At 39.1% G+C, this 20058-nt stretch overlaps 1 protein-coding gene across 1 annotated transcript in view; it reads left to right on the forward strand.

The window, feature by feature from the left end:
* The window catches only part of RAPGEF6 (Rap guanine nucleotide exchange factor 6), a 101863-nt gene that overhangs the window by 40463 nt on the left and 41342 nt on the right, over positions 1-20058 (forward strand). The window contains exons 6-8 of the mRNA XM_085312769.1: positions 10335-10466; positions 18279-18462; positions 19348-19484. Of these exons, the coding sequence (XP_085168895.1) occupies positions 10335-10466; positions 18279-18462; positions 19348-19484 (453 nt within the window). The remainder of the gene's footprint in view (positions 1-10334; positions 10467-18278; positions 18463-19347; positions 19485-20058) is intronic.

The following is a 20058-nucleotide window of genomic DNA, read 5'->3' on the forward strand; positions in this document are numbered from 1 at the left end:
CACTTGCATGTTATTACAGGGGAGTGAAGTTGTAGCAGCCTGAGGATGTGTAAAGAGTGACTATCATCACTGTGATATTTTACCAATTGGTGTATATAGGGGTTTATAAATTATTTAGTGAAGGTGAAACTTGAAAAAATCTTATGTGTTGTGATCAGGAGGAGAGTTCCTCARACATCACAACTACAGTCTCCTCCTTGGCTAATGCAGTTCTAATAATTTAAAATTCAGGTTCCATGTAGAGCTCCACATTAATAACCTTTGCCACAGCTTTTCTGCTGTAACTGTTCAGACAAGGGTTGTTTTAGCCTTTTAATGTGTTTTCAGTGGCAAGAAGTAATATTTGAACTGTGGTTTTGAAAATAAGTCTTTCTGAACATCTATGTTTTGATAACAAAATCTTTGTCTTTTTAATTTGTTTTATTCTGAATAGACCAGAGAAGTTATCTGTATGAGTTGATGGTTGCTTCCTTATAAAAATATGAAAGCTATGCTTTCAGGTCAGAGTTTCTCAGTGTAATTGAGTTATCATTGACAGGTAGCTTTTTTTCTTTTCGTACTGAAGGTGAATTTTCACAGCTGAAGTCCTGCCTTCTCCAAAGCTGAGACATTTGTGTCAGATGCTCAGCATTATCATGAGTTAAAGTACAGCAGTAATCTATAATTTAGACATATGAAAACCAAGTTAAAATTGCATTATGTATGTGGTTTAAGCCAACACCAGAATTTAGTTTGAAATTCTGTCCTTATGCCACCTTGTTGTAACTAAGGAAACATAATACTTCTGAGGATTGTATATGCTGCATGCTGTATGAGCCATGAAGACCAAGAAAGCTCTTGACTATTGGGGGCATAGAGCAGTCTTTACAGATTTTAAATTCAGATTTGTTTTTTAGCTGTTTCTTTTTTTACATATATATTGGAGAAAAAATCAATACTTGTGTGTCGTGTAGGAAGGCTACAAGGATGACTGAGGGCGCTGCAAGCTGGCGTGCGTGGCCCTTGCTCCTTGGAGGGGCATGCTGCGAGCGCTGGCGGGGTTTGGAATGAGTGCAGGCTGCAGCTGGGGAGTTGAATGAGTTTTGAAATCAAACCATACTGTCAGGAAGCACATCTTCTGTACACTAACTGGAGAGATGTCTGAAGCTTCTATAGCTGGACAGGCACTCTTATTCTTTGCATCATGTTATTGATGATTACAGAATTGTATCTGAACCTCTTGGGCAAACATTTGAGCCATCACTTGACTRATGATATTCCCTGAGTTGAATTCACCTCTGTGGCTGCTATCAGTTAGTAAGAAGGTTAGATGCACTGGGAATTAAATTTGGGGCTCTTATTTTCATAGAGTCCCAACAAAATCATTGCTGCTGTTTACAAAGGAGAAGTCTTCGTTTGTGCTATTGGTGGAACATCTGTGTTCTTGAAGGATGAAATGGTTTTTTTCTTTTTTTTCTTTCTTTTTTTTTTTTTTTTAGTTAGTTAGTGACTGATGTCAGCATATGTTATTCAGCTGGGTTCATGTTACATTTGTGTGGATAAGCAAGTGGCCTGTCTGTGAATCTCAGCAGAGTAACTTACTGTTAAGACAGCTCCTGAGTGAATTTTAAACTTGCAGATTTCTAAATGGAGCAAATTGTGACTTGTACAGAAAAGGGGAACATTAACCAGAGTTAACTCATGTAAAACCTTAATTAAAAAAAATGCTAATGAAAATACTGATAATGAAAATAGCTTCTGAGAACTTCAGTTATGGTTTTGCATGGCAGGATATATGAGAAGAGTAAAATAYTTGACTTATTGATGCCAAGAAAAGTTTTCTTGTTTTTCTTACATGGAGTGAATGGGATGAGAACAAAAATAGTATGCAGAAAAACTTGCTTGGTAAGAGACTGAGTGCATATGTATGAGAGTAAACATCACTGTTCTTTTTTTGGTAGGTTGTAGAAAGAAAAAATAGAACTAGCTAAAGAAATTAGTTAGCTCTCTTGTAGACATTAGGTGTGAAAATAAACTGAAGATGGAATATCAGGGATATAATAAGRCTGTCAAAATAACTGGCAAATCAAATGCTAGCATTGAGAGTTTGCTCAAGTTGGAGGCAAAGCGAAACAGCATTYGAGGAGTCTGAATGCGGAACTGCAGAAGTACCCGTTCGCCTCCGGATTCCCAGTAACGCTGGTGAGCGGAGCAGGACGGGTCTGCTGCCTCCTGGAAGTTGTTACAGATCAAGGAAAGCTAAACGACAGTGTCAGGAGTTTCTTATACCTAGTCTTTGTACCATGGTAGAGTCTTTGATCGTGAAGCATTTAAAATAATCAGATATTGATTGTAGTAACTGTAGCGTCTGAGGAATGAAACACGTACGTGGGAGCAGAGTCCAAGTGCCGTTTCACGCGGGTCGTGGGTGTCCTGCGGGGTCTGGCAGCGACTGGGGAGGGTGTACCAGGTCAGTGTGTTTGCCAGTTGCRAGTCCGTTCTTTGATCATCTTAGTTTGGCAGCTTTATTTAACTTCAGTTGTAAAAATGAAGGCAAATACCCTTCTTAAACTGGCTGCTCATAACACACCAGACTTTCTCTCTGAGCTGAGAAAGGCAATTTGGTACCATTAAAGCACTTGGGTGTGATGGAGGTTGAGTGCCAGCGTTTCCTAAACCTTGGAGGTTRCCAAATATAATCACAGGTAATGCTCCGAAGTCTGTTACTGGGATTCTGGCTTAAAATTGTGAAAACCTCTTGATGGAAAACTTCAGCTAATAAATAKATAAATAATATATTAAAACAATATTATTTACACRTATTACAATATTATTACTATATATATGCCTTAAAATTGGGATTGTTAGACTTGAAGCTCAAGAGTAGTTTTTGAGGTGGAAGGGTTGCAGGGGCAGAGCAATATGCGTTGGTTTTGACGGTGGTGGGACAAGTGTCTGTGCGCCTGTGCCCTGCTTTTCCTTACGGGCGTTTTGCTGTCCAAGAGGGTTGAAGAAAGAGTGAGACTTTTACTTCCTTATTGACAGTTTTTTTTTTTCCAGTTAACTTGAATTTTAAAAAGACACTGTACACTGGCTGAATCATACACATGTTGCTTTAGGAATTTTATTTCTGATTTATAAATGCTTTAGTCAGTGGCCCCTTGTTCCAGGATGTTTCTGACTGTGTTTAATAAACATGTCACCTACCARGGTGAAATGCAATGGGTGCGAGGCTTCCTTACGCATTGCAAAAGATAACTTATAGATCTGGCTTCCCTTGTTTCAAGACTCTTTGTTAATTCATATTGTATATGCTTTTCCTATTTTCCAGTGTGTATTCCTACACCAGTTTGGATAACCTTGGAAACATCCTCTTTCTTCCTCCTCTTTCAAAACTTGTGGAGCAAACCTACAAATGAGCCTTTTCCATTAAAAAAAAAAAAAGTAAAATAAAGCCTGTAAAATCTGGAATTGGTCAAAGAAAATGTAGCACAGCAGCAAGAAGGGTGTAGCYCTGTGCTCCAAAGGAAATTCTTACCGCTTCTTCTGCTGTAAAGAGTAGGAAATAGGCAAAGTTCTTAAATTGGCCCTTCTACATCACAACTTCTGCTCGTTACTTGGGTTTATGTAGTTGCTTTTTCTGTGTATAAGCTTCACAATATCTTTTTATATAGCCTTAATCTTTCTTGGGGACCAAATCCCAAGTCTTCTTGGGGAGCACATATAGCAAACATGATTATTAGCCTAAGCATAACTTTGCTTTCTGGCCTGTGGAAGTTGGCTGTTAGCTTGTGAAGCCTGCAATACATAGGCGTTGCTACTCCAATTAATTTCAAAAGTAGAAGCATAACACTTAAAAGTTGGCAAATCACTTCYTGTAGAGCATGTGTAGCCATAGGTGTAGATATGAATATAAATGCAGCGCTAAATTAATTATTAGATAATTTTAAATTATTAATTAACTCTAGAAAATGAGTGCTAGTTGGGAAATCTCCATTCAGACATGTGTGTCCTTAATAGCTTGACAATTTTTGATATCTTCCTTCATCTTTGATTATCAGACACCCCCCCACCCCCAAGCCAGGTATCTTGAAGAAAATTAGGTGCTTTCAAATGTGACTGAGATGCAGTTCAGTCTGTCGAACTGGAGAGCTTGAAAATGGGGTGACAGTTCGTTCTTTTTAAAGGTCAGTGTAGTCACAGAGGCTGCAAAGTGTTTTGTGGCTGGAGGGAAAGTGCTCCCCAGGGTGACTTTGCAGSACGGTAGTCGCGATGAATGCTACAGCCCCCTTACTGGAAAGGGAGCTAACCGGCCACTTTCACACATAGTRATTTGTTCACTTCTGATGTTCCTCGGTCCCCGAGAAATCTGAGTACGCCACGGGTTTCTGGTCACTGCACAGCCGGGTCGGTACCGCGGCCCGTGGTCAGCAGCGGCAGCACTGGGCTCCTCGCCTGTCGCGGGCACTTCAGAGCAGTCAGATGCTTACTCTGCTTCGGGGAGCGTTACTTCTGTCAGAATGAACTGCTGCTGTCTCTTTACAAGACAGGATTATGACGACTCCTTAGTTTTGGAAAATCTAGAATTCAGTTGAAGTCCATATAACAATTTAATTTTTCTTCTAGATTATGGTTCGTTTTAGTGTAGTACTTAACCATTCATGAAAGTTGAACTATAAACAAAGAGGCAACATCTGGCTACATATAAAGAAGCAGCAATTAAAGCACATGTTTGCTTAATATTTTTTGGAACTGTTGGAATTACCATTATTGCTTTACTTTGAACAAAGTAAGCTTAATAAACTTTTCAGGAAGATGCAGAAAGCAATGATTTAAATGTGAAAATGTACTTAATCTTCAATGAAAAATAGTGTAGCTAATTGCCTTATTGCTGTAGTAAAATCTATAAGCAGAATTATTTCCAAAAAACATTTTAGATGAAAATGTTTTAAGTACACTTTTAAAATACAGCAATTTTTACAATCTGTGTGTGTGTATGTATGTGTGTATATATACATATATATATATATACATACATATATATATATAGCTTTTCTTGCAGTGATGACGAATGTTTGCCTTTATGCTCAGCATTGTAGCTGAGGAGCACATATGGTTAAATGAATAATTTAGACRAAGGGTTTACTTTATAGACCTAGCAAATGCCACAGTGCTGTGAAATCTCTCCACTTTGAGATGGAAATCAGTTCTTTTAACCCACTTTTTTATGACATGAAAAACATTTTGGATGTCATTGATTATACGAAAAGCCAATGCAAAGCTGAAGAAAATGAARTCTGAGTAGATTAGCCCTTCCTATAGACTGACACTCTCGCTGGCTTGCTCACTCTCTCAGTATAGATATTTGTAGGTGGCTGTTAGATTTGGAGGATAAGTCTGAGGATTTTATTATTATTATTGTTTGGGACAGGGGAGAAGCAGCTGCAYGTCTCTGTAAGAGTTTGTGTTGTGTGAAATACAACATAGTGGCTCTGTTTGCGCCAGAAGAGCATCTCCGGGCACATTTGGTGCACTAGCGCATTAGTCTTTTGGCTAGGAACCCAAAAACTCGTCAGCAGTCTCCAATCCTTGTGTCATTGTTCTGCCCTTGTTTGCAAACTAGTTTTAGAAAGCTGTAATTTGATATTAGACCAAGATGTCCTGATTGCCTGTTGGGGGGGGGGGGAAATCAAGTATCCTTTGCAATATACCTTGTTGAAAAGTGAAAAGGTAGAGGTAGACTCAGGGGAGGATCAGCTCACCAGACCTTGCATTTTCACAAGTAATCCTGAGTTACTGCTGCTCACTTCCTCCATGCCATTCCATAGTCTGAATGAGAAAAGTATTATTTACAATAAATAATTGAAATGCAACACRTTTTGAATGGTTAAGTAGGAAATCAATAATTTTGGAACAGAATATTGGATTTATGAAKCTGACAAATTTATGTGCTGTTAGACTATAAATTGCTTGCATTTAAAGAGCCCTGCTTACAGCTTTTATGTTGTATTACTCAGCTTTCTCGTATTCTTTGATTATTCTTTCCTCTTTAACCATTTCTAGCTAACAATAACAATTTTCCCTAACAAAGTGGTCCGTACKGCTTTGTTTTGTTATGGTCAGGCTGATGCGCCCCCCTGAAGGGAGAAGTTGAGATAGATGGTGCCCATAACAAAAGCCCCAGTAGGTATCCAAGGAAAATGAGAACAGGTCTGCTTCTCTCCCATGGCCCGTTGCTTTTATGCTGTCCCACTGCTGTTTGTCATTCCAGGGAGTCCTTTTCCTCTGCTCCGTCCCTTTGGCACACGGCTCCAGCACTGCTCCTCAGCCTTGTCTCCCTCCGTTGGCACCTGTCAGTGGACTGGCCCCTGCGATCTCCTGCCCGCAGGACCTGAGCTTTCCTCCTGTCCCAATAGGAGAAACGGCTCTTACACATACTGCTCCTGGACTTTGGGAGGCTCTGTATGGCGTTTTCAGCGAGGGGCGTGAGAGGTTTGGGGCTTCTGGAGGTTTTTCACGTGACCCTGGTTTAACGRGCCAGCGTTGGGGAGCAGAGGGTGCTCTGGCACGGCTCCGTGCTCGTGTAACACGGGAGCGCTGYTGCCCGTTGCTTTAGTGCTTGATTGCTGTGTTCATAAAACTGACAGCCAAAGCCAGGCTCCTGGTGGACCTTGGGGCATCTTCACCTTGAGGCGTTTTCCAGGTGGCCGTGGGCAGAGTGCAGCGTTCTGTGCATGTCGTTCTCAGTAACTGTAACTCGGGGCTGGTTTCCGCTCTGATTTCCTCCGCCTTCTCCCTGTTTTCCCAGCATTACGGCTCCATTAGCAGGCCTCAGCTGTTGTCCCAGCGCATGGGATGCGATGCCAGTTTTCATCTCCGAGCACCATGTGTACCAGCTTCAGAAAGCTCGTGTGCATATGTTTAGTGGAAAGAAGTCCAGGCTGCTGTCACTTCGGGATTCGCGTGGCAAAGCGCAATGCTGTTACCATTAGGACAAGCTTCGAGAGATGCAGTGTGTCTTCCTTTCCTTTTCTCAGTAGCTCACATAAGGAATTTTAAAAAAGATGMTGCAAATTGCAGCATTGACTCATTTTTTTTCAGAGTAATCACCGATTGTATTTTCCTAACTCTGTGGGAGGGCAGCAGAAGTAGGTGGTTGTGCAGACTGTAACTTCTATTTTCTTGACTTCCTTTCACATACAACTCTGAACCACAATATGGCATTTTTATTGTGTGTGTGTGTGTGTTAAATATCTATTTATTAGAAAAGGTCAGTAACTGTAATGTACATAAGAGCAAATTAAGGACCAGGTGTTTTAAGAAATCAGATGCATTCATATTTTTATTCCAAATTGTGACTTTAGAAAAACAATATTATTGGTTAACGTGACATGTAAATAGTCCACTTTTGTATGAGACCTTATCAGAATTTCATGAATATCCAGGTTTTTTGTATTGGTGGCTATTAGGCCCACAACTAGTCAGAGCGCGATGGAGGTATTTACATCTGCTTCTAGAAGTTTACAGCGTGGACATGTAGGTGAACATTACTATTTTGAACTTGATTCCTTAATGCACAATTTTTCAAGATACTGATGTTTCTCTAAGTTTCTCTCATAAACAATTCTAACTGGGTAATGAGTGAGTATTTTTTCACCCGTAGCTTAGAGAATTTTAAAGCACTTTCAGCAACTTCATTACTGCAGCCAGCAAGTCGTTCCTGCATCCGCTTTCATGTTGCTACAAAAACACCGTGTCCGTGGATTGCTGCTTAGTGAGCTCTGAAAGAAGGAACAATCAGTTTGGGTAATAAAAATGACATCCAGGAGACGGAAGCTGTGATTTATTCTGGGAGATTGAGTAGAGTGGCAAGCAGCACTTTAAAGGTCACTTGGCTCAAATAAAGCTTCTCTCTCTCAAATTTCAAGAGAGATTGCACTGTTTCCTTGCATATAACCTGCATTAAGTGTCTTTTGTAATAYGCTGTTGCAGAGTCCAGCACGAACATCACAAATGCCTGCGTGCTGTATGAGCAGTGGAAACTGTGACTGCCGGCAGGAGGGACGCATAGCTGTTGCGATGCGGTTTACGACTCTGTTAGGGCTCGTTTGGGGTTTGGGGAGGGTGTCGGTGCCTTGAGTTGGTCCTCAAGGCGTATTGTGAAAGTTGCATGCCCGCAAAACTTCTTGGGTGGCGCTGAGCAGCCGGGTCAGGCGTTTGCTAGCAGCTGCGAGGTCACCGCTGGATTCCGCCCGCGGTGCGGCGCGTTTGCCGAGGAGCCGGCGGAGCGGCGCGGAGCGGCGCGCGGGAGCGACCCCGTAGCGTGCGCCGCGAGGGAGAGGCTCTCTGAGCCCCGCGCTCGGTGGTCGCCAAGACGTCAGCGGCTTAGCTAACGTCCGGGTCTTGGGGGACGTGTAAGGAAGATAACGTAACGGGATAATGTAACCCGTTCTCCCGCGTGCCCCTGAGAAGTAGTAAACTGAATTTTGATGGTTTTTTTCTGTATATGATACACAAAATTGCCCTGTAAGAAGTATTTATTTGGACTTAAAAAGTGACTGTCTACTGCCCTATACTGAAATTAAACCTCTACTTTCCTGCTCCACTTCTAATACTTCTTGCTGCTGCTGTTGAAGAGGTCGTGTCGCAGCGTACGCGAGCTGGCAGCCAGCACGCGTACCTTTGGCCAGTGTGCTGGGTTTTGTCAGCTGAGTGGTTTGACCTTCTTACCGTTCCCAAATACTGAAAATAGATCTTTCGGTCTATAAAACTTTTTGATACCTAAACATAGTCTTCAAAGTGCAAAGTTTCCTTTATATTTGGAGCAAGTTCACTATTTAGCAATATTTTGAGTTTTCTTTTCAAATTAAAAAAAAAAAAAGAAGAAGAAATAATCCTTTCCAAAAACATGTGAATAGAAAGATACTAATTTACAGGTCAGATATTTTATGCTTTATTTTTTTGCAAATAAAACATATATAAAACCAGAATAACATAACTGTTGTCATGTTAAAAAGCAGGATTAGAGTCTTTCATTTCGTGTTGTTACCTTGGAGGTAGTGGGGTTGGTTGTTTTAGGGCCCATAGGCTAATCRGGCTTGAGCAGAAATATGCAATTGGGTATTACAGGTGTCACAGCATCCCCCATGCTCTTCATAATAATTTTGAAAATCTAAATATGTTTAATATGTTGGAGGGCACTCTTGACTTTATTTGGGGGCTGGAGAGAGCAATTGCACCACTTAAGATTTCAGTGAATATGTGAACATACATTTAGTACCTGTGAGCTCTTTAAAAATGGACATCAGAAGTGTGATTCCAAGGTCTGGTTTCCACTTCTCCTAAGTTAATATTTACAAAGCTGATATTGGACTAATAACATTTGTACAATGCTATCTTTTAATTAGTAGGACTGGATATCTAGAGAATGATACGTTTGTTTGGAGTTTTGTTTGTTTTGCAAGAGAACAAACTTTGCGTTTTGATTGTAACTTGGTGCTGTCATAGTGGCATTTTTTTGCTCTTGTGTCACAACACTTTTTAAAGGAAAACCTTGTAAAAATAATAAAACTTTTTTCCATGTGATTGAATGTAAATTTAAACAATACTGGAAAAATACATGAAAAAATAAATGAACAACTGAATTAGAGGCCTGGTTATTTTCTAGTATTCCATGTGGCTCTGATTCTTCAAATCATACTACTAATTCTTGCCACGTTTTTGGTTAAAAAGAACATATTTGTGAGCTTCAGTCACGCACTAACGTTTGTCTATCTGTATACATGTGCTCACTTATGGATAGATGTATAAAATAGTACTGTAGTGCATACTAGAAATGCATAATGTTCCTCCYGTGTACTCATTTTCTTAAAGGCAATTTAAAGCATTTTATAGACTATAGCTTTTATTTAAAGTACACTATGCTTTGTTTCGGATTGATGTTTTCTTAAGGTTATTCTTAGTTAAAAGACATCTAACTTTTATTTGTAGACATGAATTCTTTTTTTTTTTTTTTGTTGAAACTAATGTTTTTTCCAGATTGTGAGCTATTTGGCTGCCATTGGCTATTTGCCATTTTATGCACTCTTAATAGTGTTGGTGTATGCCACCTGGCTGCAAAGAGCCTAGACCTTTGCTTGAGATGCATACTAAAGATGTGTACGTTTATCTGTAATATGTTACGAGAAGTGGTTGGGCAAGCTTCGTCTAATTTGACATTTCCTCAAAATATACATCAAGTTGTAGGAGRGTATTCCAATGTGTAACAATAGTTTTATGAATAATGTTGTCTTCAGATCAGATTTGTACATCATGTTTCTCTTTCTTCCCTTTCCCCAAATCCATTTTATTTACAGCTTCCAGCTGATCTTACCAAGATGCATCTTACAGACAATCCTCACCCTCAGGTGACTCATGTCCCTTCGAGCCAGTCTGGATGCAGCATCGCCAGTGACTCTGGGAGCAGCAGCCTGTCTGATATTTATCAGGTAAAATTGCRTTTTTCTTTCCAATTGTGTGGTCTATTTTTTTTTCTCTTTTTCCAGTTGGAAAATGCATTTTGCTGTTCCTGATTGGTATGGGTAACATTGTGCGTTGCTGTAGTGCCAGGTGTTTATCAGGAAAAGTGAGGTCAAACTTCCCCTGCATACATTTGCTTTTTGCTGCTGTCTGCTGGAGTTTTGTTGAAGTTTGTACCCTTTTGCACAGAACCTTTAAAACTGTTTCTGTAATAAGTGTTTGTTCTTCTGATGGCAAGTCATACTTTATTTTTAATTTCATTTTTCTTCCCTGTCACAGATGTCTTTAGCAATGGATTAGGTGAGAGTGACCAGACCATAGTGATTAAAGGATYTGGAGGTTAAGATTAGTGATTTGCTTCATTGTAGTCATACTACATACTAATAAATTGTCATTTATATTGTTTAAAAATACATTGCAATGAAGAATGAGTGGAATACAATACAGCATACAATAAAATAAATGTGCCGCTAGCAAATCTCTATGCTGTTTCATATCAGACTTGCATATGGAAAGAATTTTTCTAGTTTGTTCAGTGCCATATTACACACAGTGAAGACTTATTTTTACTTTGCAACTTGTATTTTTCCCTAGTTTTTCCCCCCTTTTTGCTAGTTTTTTTCCCTGATAATATTGGGAATATCTTGTTTCCATTAAATTTTGGCTGGAAGCAAGAAAACTGTTTTAAAATGTTCTAAATAAGAACAGTGGCTGTTTAACCAAGATTCCCTCCTTGACACTTCCGCTTATGTCTGTCTTGCTTGGCTGATTTACCACCGCAGGAGCTGGGAAGAAGTGAAACAAACTCATAAGGCTCTTTTTAGAGAGGCATGCGCGTTCGCTCTTCACATCTTTATACGCAGGGAGGGGGGCTTTCTTTCTGAAACGGAACAAGTTTCATGAAATTCTCACATTTCAGTCAAATATGTTCCTTGACTATTTGCTTTTATTGTTAATAAAATGTTCTGTTCTGAAAACAAAAGCATGGTAACAAATGTACTTTCTGCAGAGGTTGACTGTAAAGATTCTAGTGCTGCTTCTTGTGAATTAGAAGTTGAGTAAAATCCAGAGACAACTTCCTCAGCACATGARTTCATGATTTTCTGGTCCTTAATTATCTGTAAAGGAACAAAAGCTGCCTGGGCAGGGCGAGTTTTGGGGGTTTGCTCTTTCTGGTTGAGGAAGGTGCTTGTCTTGGGCTTGTTTTGATCGGTGCTCGTGCTGCTTTTCCACTTCTAAACTGGGATTTGGCTTTAATACTGAGTATATAGCAACTGTTTAGTATCATGCGGGTGTAACTGGGTTTTAGATACCTGTTCCCTTTCTYTGCATACTTCTGATTAGTGTTTTTGTGTCAGAAACAGAGGTTAGTGATACAGCTGATTTACAGCAAACTGTTGCTATTTAGTTTTAAAGATAAAACATTAAAACCAAAAAATCTTTTAGAATATTAACCATCTGTATGAGTTTCTGTTCAGTTTAATGTATTATCTCATGCCAGTGTAGGTCTTAATTCTTTAGATTTGTTTGCTGATGGAGAGTTCTGGAATAACTTGCATCCCTGAGAGTCCCTTTAAAATGCTCCCTGAATGCTCTGATTTCGCAGTGTTGRGAGACTGTGCAGTATCGTGGATTTTTAAATTAGTTTTGTAGGCTCAGAAAATAATTAGTCAGAACCACCARAACTAGTCTGGGTATGGTTCCTTGACATCTCGTATATGGAAGCTGATAGACTGTTTTCTTTGACCATCCTTTGCTGTGATTTGGAGAGRCTGTTCCAAGTGAAAAAGTGCTTAAAATACAGTATAGGTAAAGAAAATATCAATCCAGTAATAAGTGAATGCTCTGTCCTGAGTAGTTAGCGTGTTTGAAATGTTATACATTTACTTCTCAGAAAATGCCGAAAAAGCATAGCTGTTAGATAAGAATTACGTTAATAAAAGAAATAGAGTAGTGTATTAAACAACTAAGTGGCACTATAAACAGTGGTGAAATGTGTTTGGTATACTTAGACAAATTAATAATTTATTAGTGTAAAAACAAGTGTGGACTTCCATTAACTGGACTTTTCAGGTAGGARTCGCCTTTTCAGTGGCGCGGGCTCACCCTGCCCTGCGTCCTGGCGGGAGCCCCGATGACGGGGGGTTTGCTGGCCGTGCCGGCCAGCCGGGRGGATATCTGAGGCGGCTTCACCACTGTCAGTCTCATGAGAAGTCTTCAAAAGTGGTGGTACACTGCAGCAATATATGATGTTTTGGAGAGCATTTGCTGAACTCTATAGATGAAGAAACAGATGCAGCGTACATACCAATAAATAAATAAATGAAAAACMCAGATTTTTTTTTTACCCCTTTAATTTTTCTGTGTATTTTTCACATGTAGCCCTTGTACGTTTAATGTGCAAATATTAACTTAGGAAAAGATGCTGTGTTCTTTATGGGGTTTATTGCCCTAATTATARCAGTTACAAAGCTTTGGGAGAAGCTATTCATTGTTTGTCATCYAGTTTTAAGTATATTGATGCATATGGCTTGATGTTGTGGCATGGTATTTCAGACAGCATTATGTGCAGTGATGCGCATAATTTGCATACGGCAAATTTTGAAATCTGAAAGAATAAAAAGGGATGTTCTCCTCAAAATTCATATTTATATTAAGATGATAGAGGAAACTCTCTTGACGGTCAATAAGAGTATGTTTTAAGTATAGTGTATTGGCTCATTAGCAGAAAATATTTTTGGTACCTTAAAATACAGCTTTTCATAAAAGTATTTGGAAAATGATGCTTTGCTTTTGCAGTCAGCTTCATATCTATTACATGACAAATTCTGTAGATGTATCATTAATGTTAGCAAAGGAAAAGTATTTTTGAGTAATTTTATGATTAATATAGACTTGAAATGTCTTTTTGAATTAGTAGTATGTTAATATTAATTTATGCAGTAAGAAGTGCAAATGTGATTTCAGAAATTAGGAAATATGATCAGAGTGGTAGAATAATAAATGAAACAGTGTTTTTAATTCAAATCTGAAAAGATTTCTGTTCATCCTATATACACTGTATTCATCAATAGTGTGAAATGTGGCTTCAGTTATTCCAGCTGCTTCTYGGTCCAGGATGTTAAGCAGGAAATGACCATAAAGCATAAGGTGAGGTCAGCAGAAAAAGAGGACTGCCTTCAACACTGCTGTGAACATATTATATTAAACCCTGACTTAATTGCACAAACCAATGAAAACAAATGAATGAAGGTATCTTCCCCTCCGCRCTTCCTCATGGAGCTTTCAGTCTGTAAAACTTCCAAACATGTGCATTGCAAATCCAACTTGCTTAGAAAACTGTAGAGCGGTGAATTTTTTMTTGTTAAAGGATTTTTTTAAAAAAATAAATACAATATGTATGCTTTTAATTTTAAAAACAATTTATTAAATTTGCATATAGTTGGTTTTTTTTTTTTTTTAGATTCTATCACTATAGGTTGTTTGCAACCCATATCTTAAAATATGCTTAGTTTCAAAATATATGCAATATTTTGAAAAAAATAGCAAAAACATGCTATAGTGTATAGACGGAAACAGGGGAGGCTATGTGGTTACATGCAGTGGTTGAAATGAGAGATTGTAACTTCTGCAAACTGCCCCTGTGATGTGTAATAGGTGTCTTCAGGGGGGAAAATAATTCAACAGGTATTACATAGAGAAAACACCTGTCTTTTGCTCTTTCGTAGTTTAATGAATTAGTTGTTTGTATCAACACATTGCAATGCCTTTCTCTGCTGCCCTCCTTAGACTGACAAATTCTCATTTATTTTTTCTTACCTATTTGGTTTTGTCAATTTTGATTTCGTTTTTTTTATTCTTGCTGTCGCTTTGGTAGTGGACATTATTTGTGGGCAGCAACAATAGTGCACAGCAATAATTCCAGTTGTGATTAAGATTTTGGTACTAAAATGGATCATCTATAAAATATACATCAGGGAGGGGACCTKACTCAAGATTTTTCCGCCAGCTCTGAAAAAAGGTTTAGGCACTTTTCCCCCGATAGAACTGGCATGAGAGAAGGAAAAATGCTCTTGATAGCAGGTCTCATCAGGAATCATGAGCACTAAAATACGTAATCAAAGCCATGTATTTGTCACACAAAGTTATTAAAGAACAGAATTAAGATGCCTAAGTCTCAATTAGGCAATTCTTTATTTGGTCTGCAATAATTAAAATCTTAAGTCTTTTTAGATTTTTTTTTTTTGAGGAGTATGTTCTTGTATAGTTTATATTTCTGTACTTTATTGTTGTACCCTTTTCATAAGTGTTAGTCATCTGCGAGTCCTGCCCGAGCTCCCGGGAGCGGCGGAGTCGCGCCAGCGCGGCGTTCGAGGGGGAGGCTCGCTCTGCGTCGCGTGACCCCGGTGTGGTGTGATACCACATGGGTATCACTTGAGTCTGTTCCCACTGCCTTGTTAATAGATGGTTTTGCCCTGTAGACCCAATCCTGAAAACCTGTACTGGCGTAAAATCAGCGGATTGGAGCCTTTGGGGGCGTTGYGTAGATCAGAGGCTCATGAATCTTTCCGCTGAGGACTAGGTTGGTATCGGACCGTGGCGGCGCTGGCGCCTCGTGCTTGGGAGCTGCCGCTGCGGCCTGCTCGCCCGCCTCRGGGCCACCTCTGCGCTCGGGGCCCGTTCTGCCCGTGTCCGAGAACGCGCGCGTGGCCCGGTGGAAACGCAGGGATCTGCTCTTGCTCCCGGCGGGCAAATACCTAACTAATACCAAATAGCTGACTGCTCGCCGGTGGTGGCCCTCCAGGAGGGGTCATCACGTAGCCGTCGAGACGCGGGGGGCTCTCGCCGCCGCCGCCGCGCGCCCGCCGCGCTGGGGAGGCCGGGACGGCGCCGGCCGTCCTGCCGGTCCCCTGTACCGCGGCCCTCGCCGGACGGGCCGTTTCATCCGTGCCCTGCTGGAGGACAGGAAAGCGCTCGTTTCCTGTGGTCTTGCGTCCTTGAAGTAGCTTGAAAAGGAGGAAGAGAGAAGATTGGTTTAGCATCCCGGGCTAGATGCACAGGGATGTCTTTTAAAACCACTTTTCTGAAGAACCTCCATGCCTAAACTCTGTTACCTTTGCTTGGGGTTGTCAAAGTGGGAATTAGTGCTGTGCTCGGGCTTAACTCTGCCTGGAAAAGCTGATACAAATTGTGGCTCTTCAGATGAAGAAACGCTAGGAAAGTCCTTGAATAAAAAGCTGTGCTGATCACGTGCTGCTGAGACTCTCCAAGCACAATTTGCACTTGGGCTTAATTCCAAGACTGTTAGTGTGAGCTACATAAGCTGCTGAAGTGATGTAATAGGAAAAGGATTTAACCCTATATATCGTTACCTTCCTTTGAAGAAAATATTTGTTAAATCATTCAAGCCTCCTTTCTCAGATTTAATAGGTAATTATTAAAATGAAGAAGCTGAAAGTCCCAAGATTTTGTTTGARAAACGGTATCTTTCTGTCCAGTGAAAGAAAAATGCTGCTTAATCTCTCAAAGAATTGAGTTGCATTAACAGATCAACATGAAGTATGTGAGAATATGGAGTGGGAATTGCAACACAGTCTGTTSTGATTAAATCACTGAAAATCAGTGTTTTCCATGATGTAGCTGTCCTCCAAACCAGTTACTAGCTTGTGATCAGATCCCTTAAAATGGTCGGCAAGCTATAAGCTAAATAAATTTTATTGAGTTAATGGTTCAGTTTGAAATATTTCTAGCTTAAGAGTGAAATAATTCTTCTGAATTTTATTTACTACTAAACATTCAGCCATTGAAGTAGGTTCACAGTGGTTATTTATTTGTACCTGATGGAGCTTAGACCTCAAAAGGCTCTGGTCCAGGGTATCATCGTTTTCTTACTGCTGTTCTTTCTCCGATTGTACCCAAGAAGCGTTTGGAAATAAAACGCTACAGGTACGTCAGGGAGTTGGTGTTAGTGGCCAGTGTTCAAACCTACTGTGGGAGACGGTGCAACTCTTCTGATACTTGCAGAGATGTCTGAAAATGAAGTGTATAGGCACAGTTCAGATCTGAGCCTCTAAAATTTTACCAAGACTGACATGTATCAGGATATATGGTGATACTAATGGTGTTTTTTTGCAAWAAAATTATATAAATTACTGTGTAAAAAAAACTTGTTCACCACTTCATAATTTATGCCAATGCTAGTGGGAATTTCTGTATAGCAGGTTAGAATAGGTTTCTATTAATTTAGTGCAAAAATACAGTTGCTAGAAATACTACTGTGTTAAGCCCTAATACTTTGTCATCTTCTGTTCAAGTCATTGTATTTGCTACTGTTCATGTATTGCTTTGCTTGACCTTTTATGGGTTTTTGTGGTTCAGGAAAATGAATATTTTGGATATTTAGTTGAGGGGATTACCTTTAAGAGAATAAAAATTCAATAAACTTGATTAATGGATAATGAAAATAAATAAAATGCARAGGTTTAGCTGTTGTTGCCAGGAGCATATCAGAAATACCAGTGACAAGCAAGTTAGAAAATAGCATAATCTAGTAATGGAAATTCTACCATTGCCCATATTATTGTGCCTTTTTCAAACTCAATCCTTTATTTGTAGGGACTTGTGGACATGCAGAGTGATGCATTASTTTATCTTCAGTGCATCCTGAGGATTTGTCTTATTTTCTTTTCTTTTAAGGCAAACCCAAATATTATAAACTTTTTTCTTTAAAAAGCATGCATTTTTCTGCATGTCTCCTTGATTGCCTTATACTTTACCCTGGCGTATCTTGTTGTTCAAATCCAGAAAATGTAAGCCAAACAAAAATGATTTGCATGCTGGCTTAAATTAAAAAGAAATGATTAAGAAAATATTCTGTAGAAACTGAAAATTTGAAAGTACTTTTTTTTCCTTTGCCATCCATCTGTTTGGAAAGTTATTTTCATGCAATTAAATCATTTAACCTTTACATGAGTCTTGTGTGACTGTTTCCTGTTGCCAGTGCTGCTTTCTCTTTCACTGTTGCTTCATGTGTCTTCTCAGTGTGATGTCTCTATTGCCATCTATTGATGACAGTGGAAATATTTCTACAGACACTGGGTAACCAATGTTGTTACTGAACRATATTATTTTTTGATTAATAATGCTATTGACTCTCAAGAATTATGGAAAAATTATTTTGTTTGTATAAATTCATGAGAGAGACTAAATCCTATAGACTGAGAATTRGCCAATAGAAGAAAAAACAGTAATCCTCATTCCCCCCCCCTTTCAGATGCATCTACAGAACCTGACATACATATAATATGGATTTTAATTCTGGGATATAACTAGACTGAAATAAAAAGCAAGATCAAATCCCTTTAATTTTAGTCACTCAGTCTGGTTATTTTTCCTCAGAGTCCCACAGTTAATATTAATGGGATTATGTTGCTTCTAGTTCAGTGGGGGGAGAGGGGTGAAGAAGGAAAGAGTGAGATACAAATAAAGAGAGAGAACAAATGGTCCAATTCTGTTTTCAAAAGTCATGATCATAATTCATGTAACGTGGTGTTACTTTATGCTAGTGGTATATATTTATACAGCCTTCCTTTCTCCGTGGACTTTAGTACAACTTTTAATTTTTTAAAGTATTTGCTAAGGGAGCATGTTTAGCTATTATTTCTAATTTAAATTGTTGGTCACAGAATTTAATTTTTGTGGTATTAGCTACCTAAAATAAGACCATAAATCATGAAACTGGAGGCATTGAACTCTTTGTCTGATGAATGTCTTCTCTATAGGCTACAGAAAGTGAGATGGGAGATGTTGATTTAACAGGTCTTCCAGAAGCACCTGTAGATTCTGAAGATGAAGAAGAAGAAGAAGATGAAGATATTGACAGAACTTCAGATCCACTTCTAGGGAGAGATGTTGTACGAGAGTGCCTTGAGAAAGAGCCTGCGGATAAAACAGATGATGATATTGGTGAGGGAAAAAGAAAATCTTTATGTAAAACTAAATATGGTAACATCAGTAAGAGACGTGTATCTGAAATTTGTTTAATGCATAGTGTTAAATATTTATCCTCATAATTATGAGTGATTGCTTTTAGAGAAGGTCTTACTCTAGTGATATTGTTAATTGAATGATTTTCTTCTAATACCTGAGAGAAGTTTTGTTTGGAGAAACTAAATATTTTAAAAGAACAGACTTTGAGACTGTTCMGATGTTGAGTATTACAGTGATCCTATCTATTGAGATAGGGATGGAATTAGTAGCGAGGTAATTTTGACTGCCTGAAACAGCTGAATTTGTTATGAAATATCGAAGAGGACATACTAATACTGCAGTTCAGGCATACTTAATTTTAAACTGCAAAAGACTTAAATAATTTACTGCAAAGTCTAACCAGAAATTGACATTAGTTTAATGGTAAAATTTGGGTTATGCTGTACTTTTTTTCTCTGATTTCTTCTCTAAACATCAGGAAATCATTTCACGCTATTAACAAGCTTATAATTACCATATAGTAACAATATTTTTAATTCTTCCAAAAGTTTGAAGTTGAAGTGCTTTTACATTTAGCTAAATTATTACTATAATAGTCAATTCTAGCATGATCAAGACAGCAGAGCAAAGTTAGCTCTGTTGATGATAACTTGCCTACTGCGCTAATTTAGCCACAGGCACAAATAACAGTTGTATTGCCACAGAACAGTTTCTTCTGTGAATTTAGCTAAGAAGTTTAATATACCTGTTGAGAATAAGGTATATTGAAACGTATGTGAATTTAATATTCTCGTCAAGGTAAGAGTGTAAGGAGGCACTGGGCCTTGCAGTCTTCATATCAATGTTTCTTTTGTCTAATAGAGCAATTATTGGAATTTATGCATCAGCTCCCTGCCTTTGCAAACATGACTATGTCTGTAAGAAGAGAACTTTGTTCTGTGATGATATTTGAAGTGGTAGAACAAGCGGGAGCCATCATACTGGAAGATGGGCAAGAAGTAAGTTACTGCACACAACATAATTTGAGCATCATAGGTAGTAGGTTAGCAAGGACATTTGGGGGTGGGGGACTCTATTTCCCATCTCTGCACCTCTCCAACACCTGAAAAATAGAGAAATCTTCTGTTACCCTGATCCCTATCCAAACTCTGCAGACTGCAACCTATCCACTTGACAGGTTCTGCCAGTCCTTATTAACTTTAAGACTTCAATATGATCAAATATAGACATAAAGTAGCATTCTGTAGTTTGTGCTGCAGGTGGTCAGGCTCCTGTGTTAGGTGCTCTGAACTGCTATCTCAAGATACCTCTCTCTGTCCTTTGATTTAAAACAAAACAAAAAAAACACGGAATGGCCAGAAATGCCACTGGATTGTGTAGTCCAGCCTCTCCTCTGTGGTGACYAGGTGGATGCACCGTGGGGAAGAGTGTAAGAACAGGGCAAGACCATGGTTTTAACTCCTTCACAGTCTTGTTCACAAGTGATACGATTCGTACTGAGGGCCGGATGGTGTGAATCTCTTTTCTGTGACTTTCATTTTGATTGTAAAATTTTAGTCTTTTCTCTGACRT

Source organism: Rhea americana, unplaced genomic scaffold (genome assembly GCF_003343005.1).
Source record: "Rhea americana isolate MKP2758 unplaced genomic scaffold, rheAme1 scaffold_37, whole genome shotgun sequence".
In the NCBI taxonomy this organism is placed as follows: Eukaryota; Metazoa; Chordata; class Aves; order Rheiformes; family Rheidae; genus Rhea; species Rhea americana.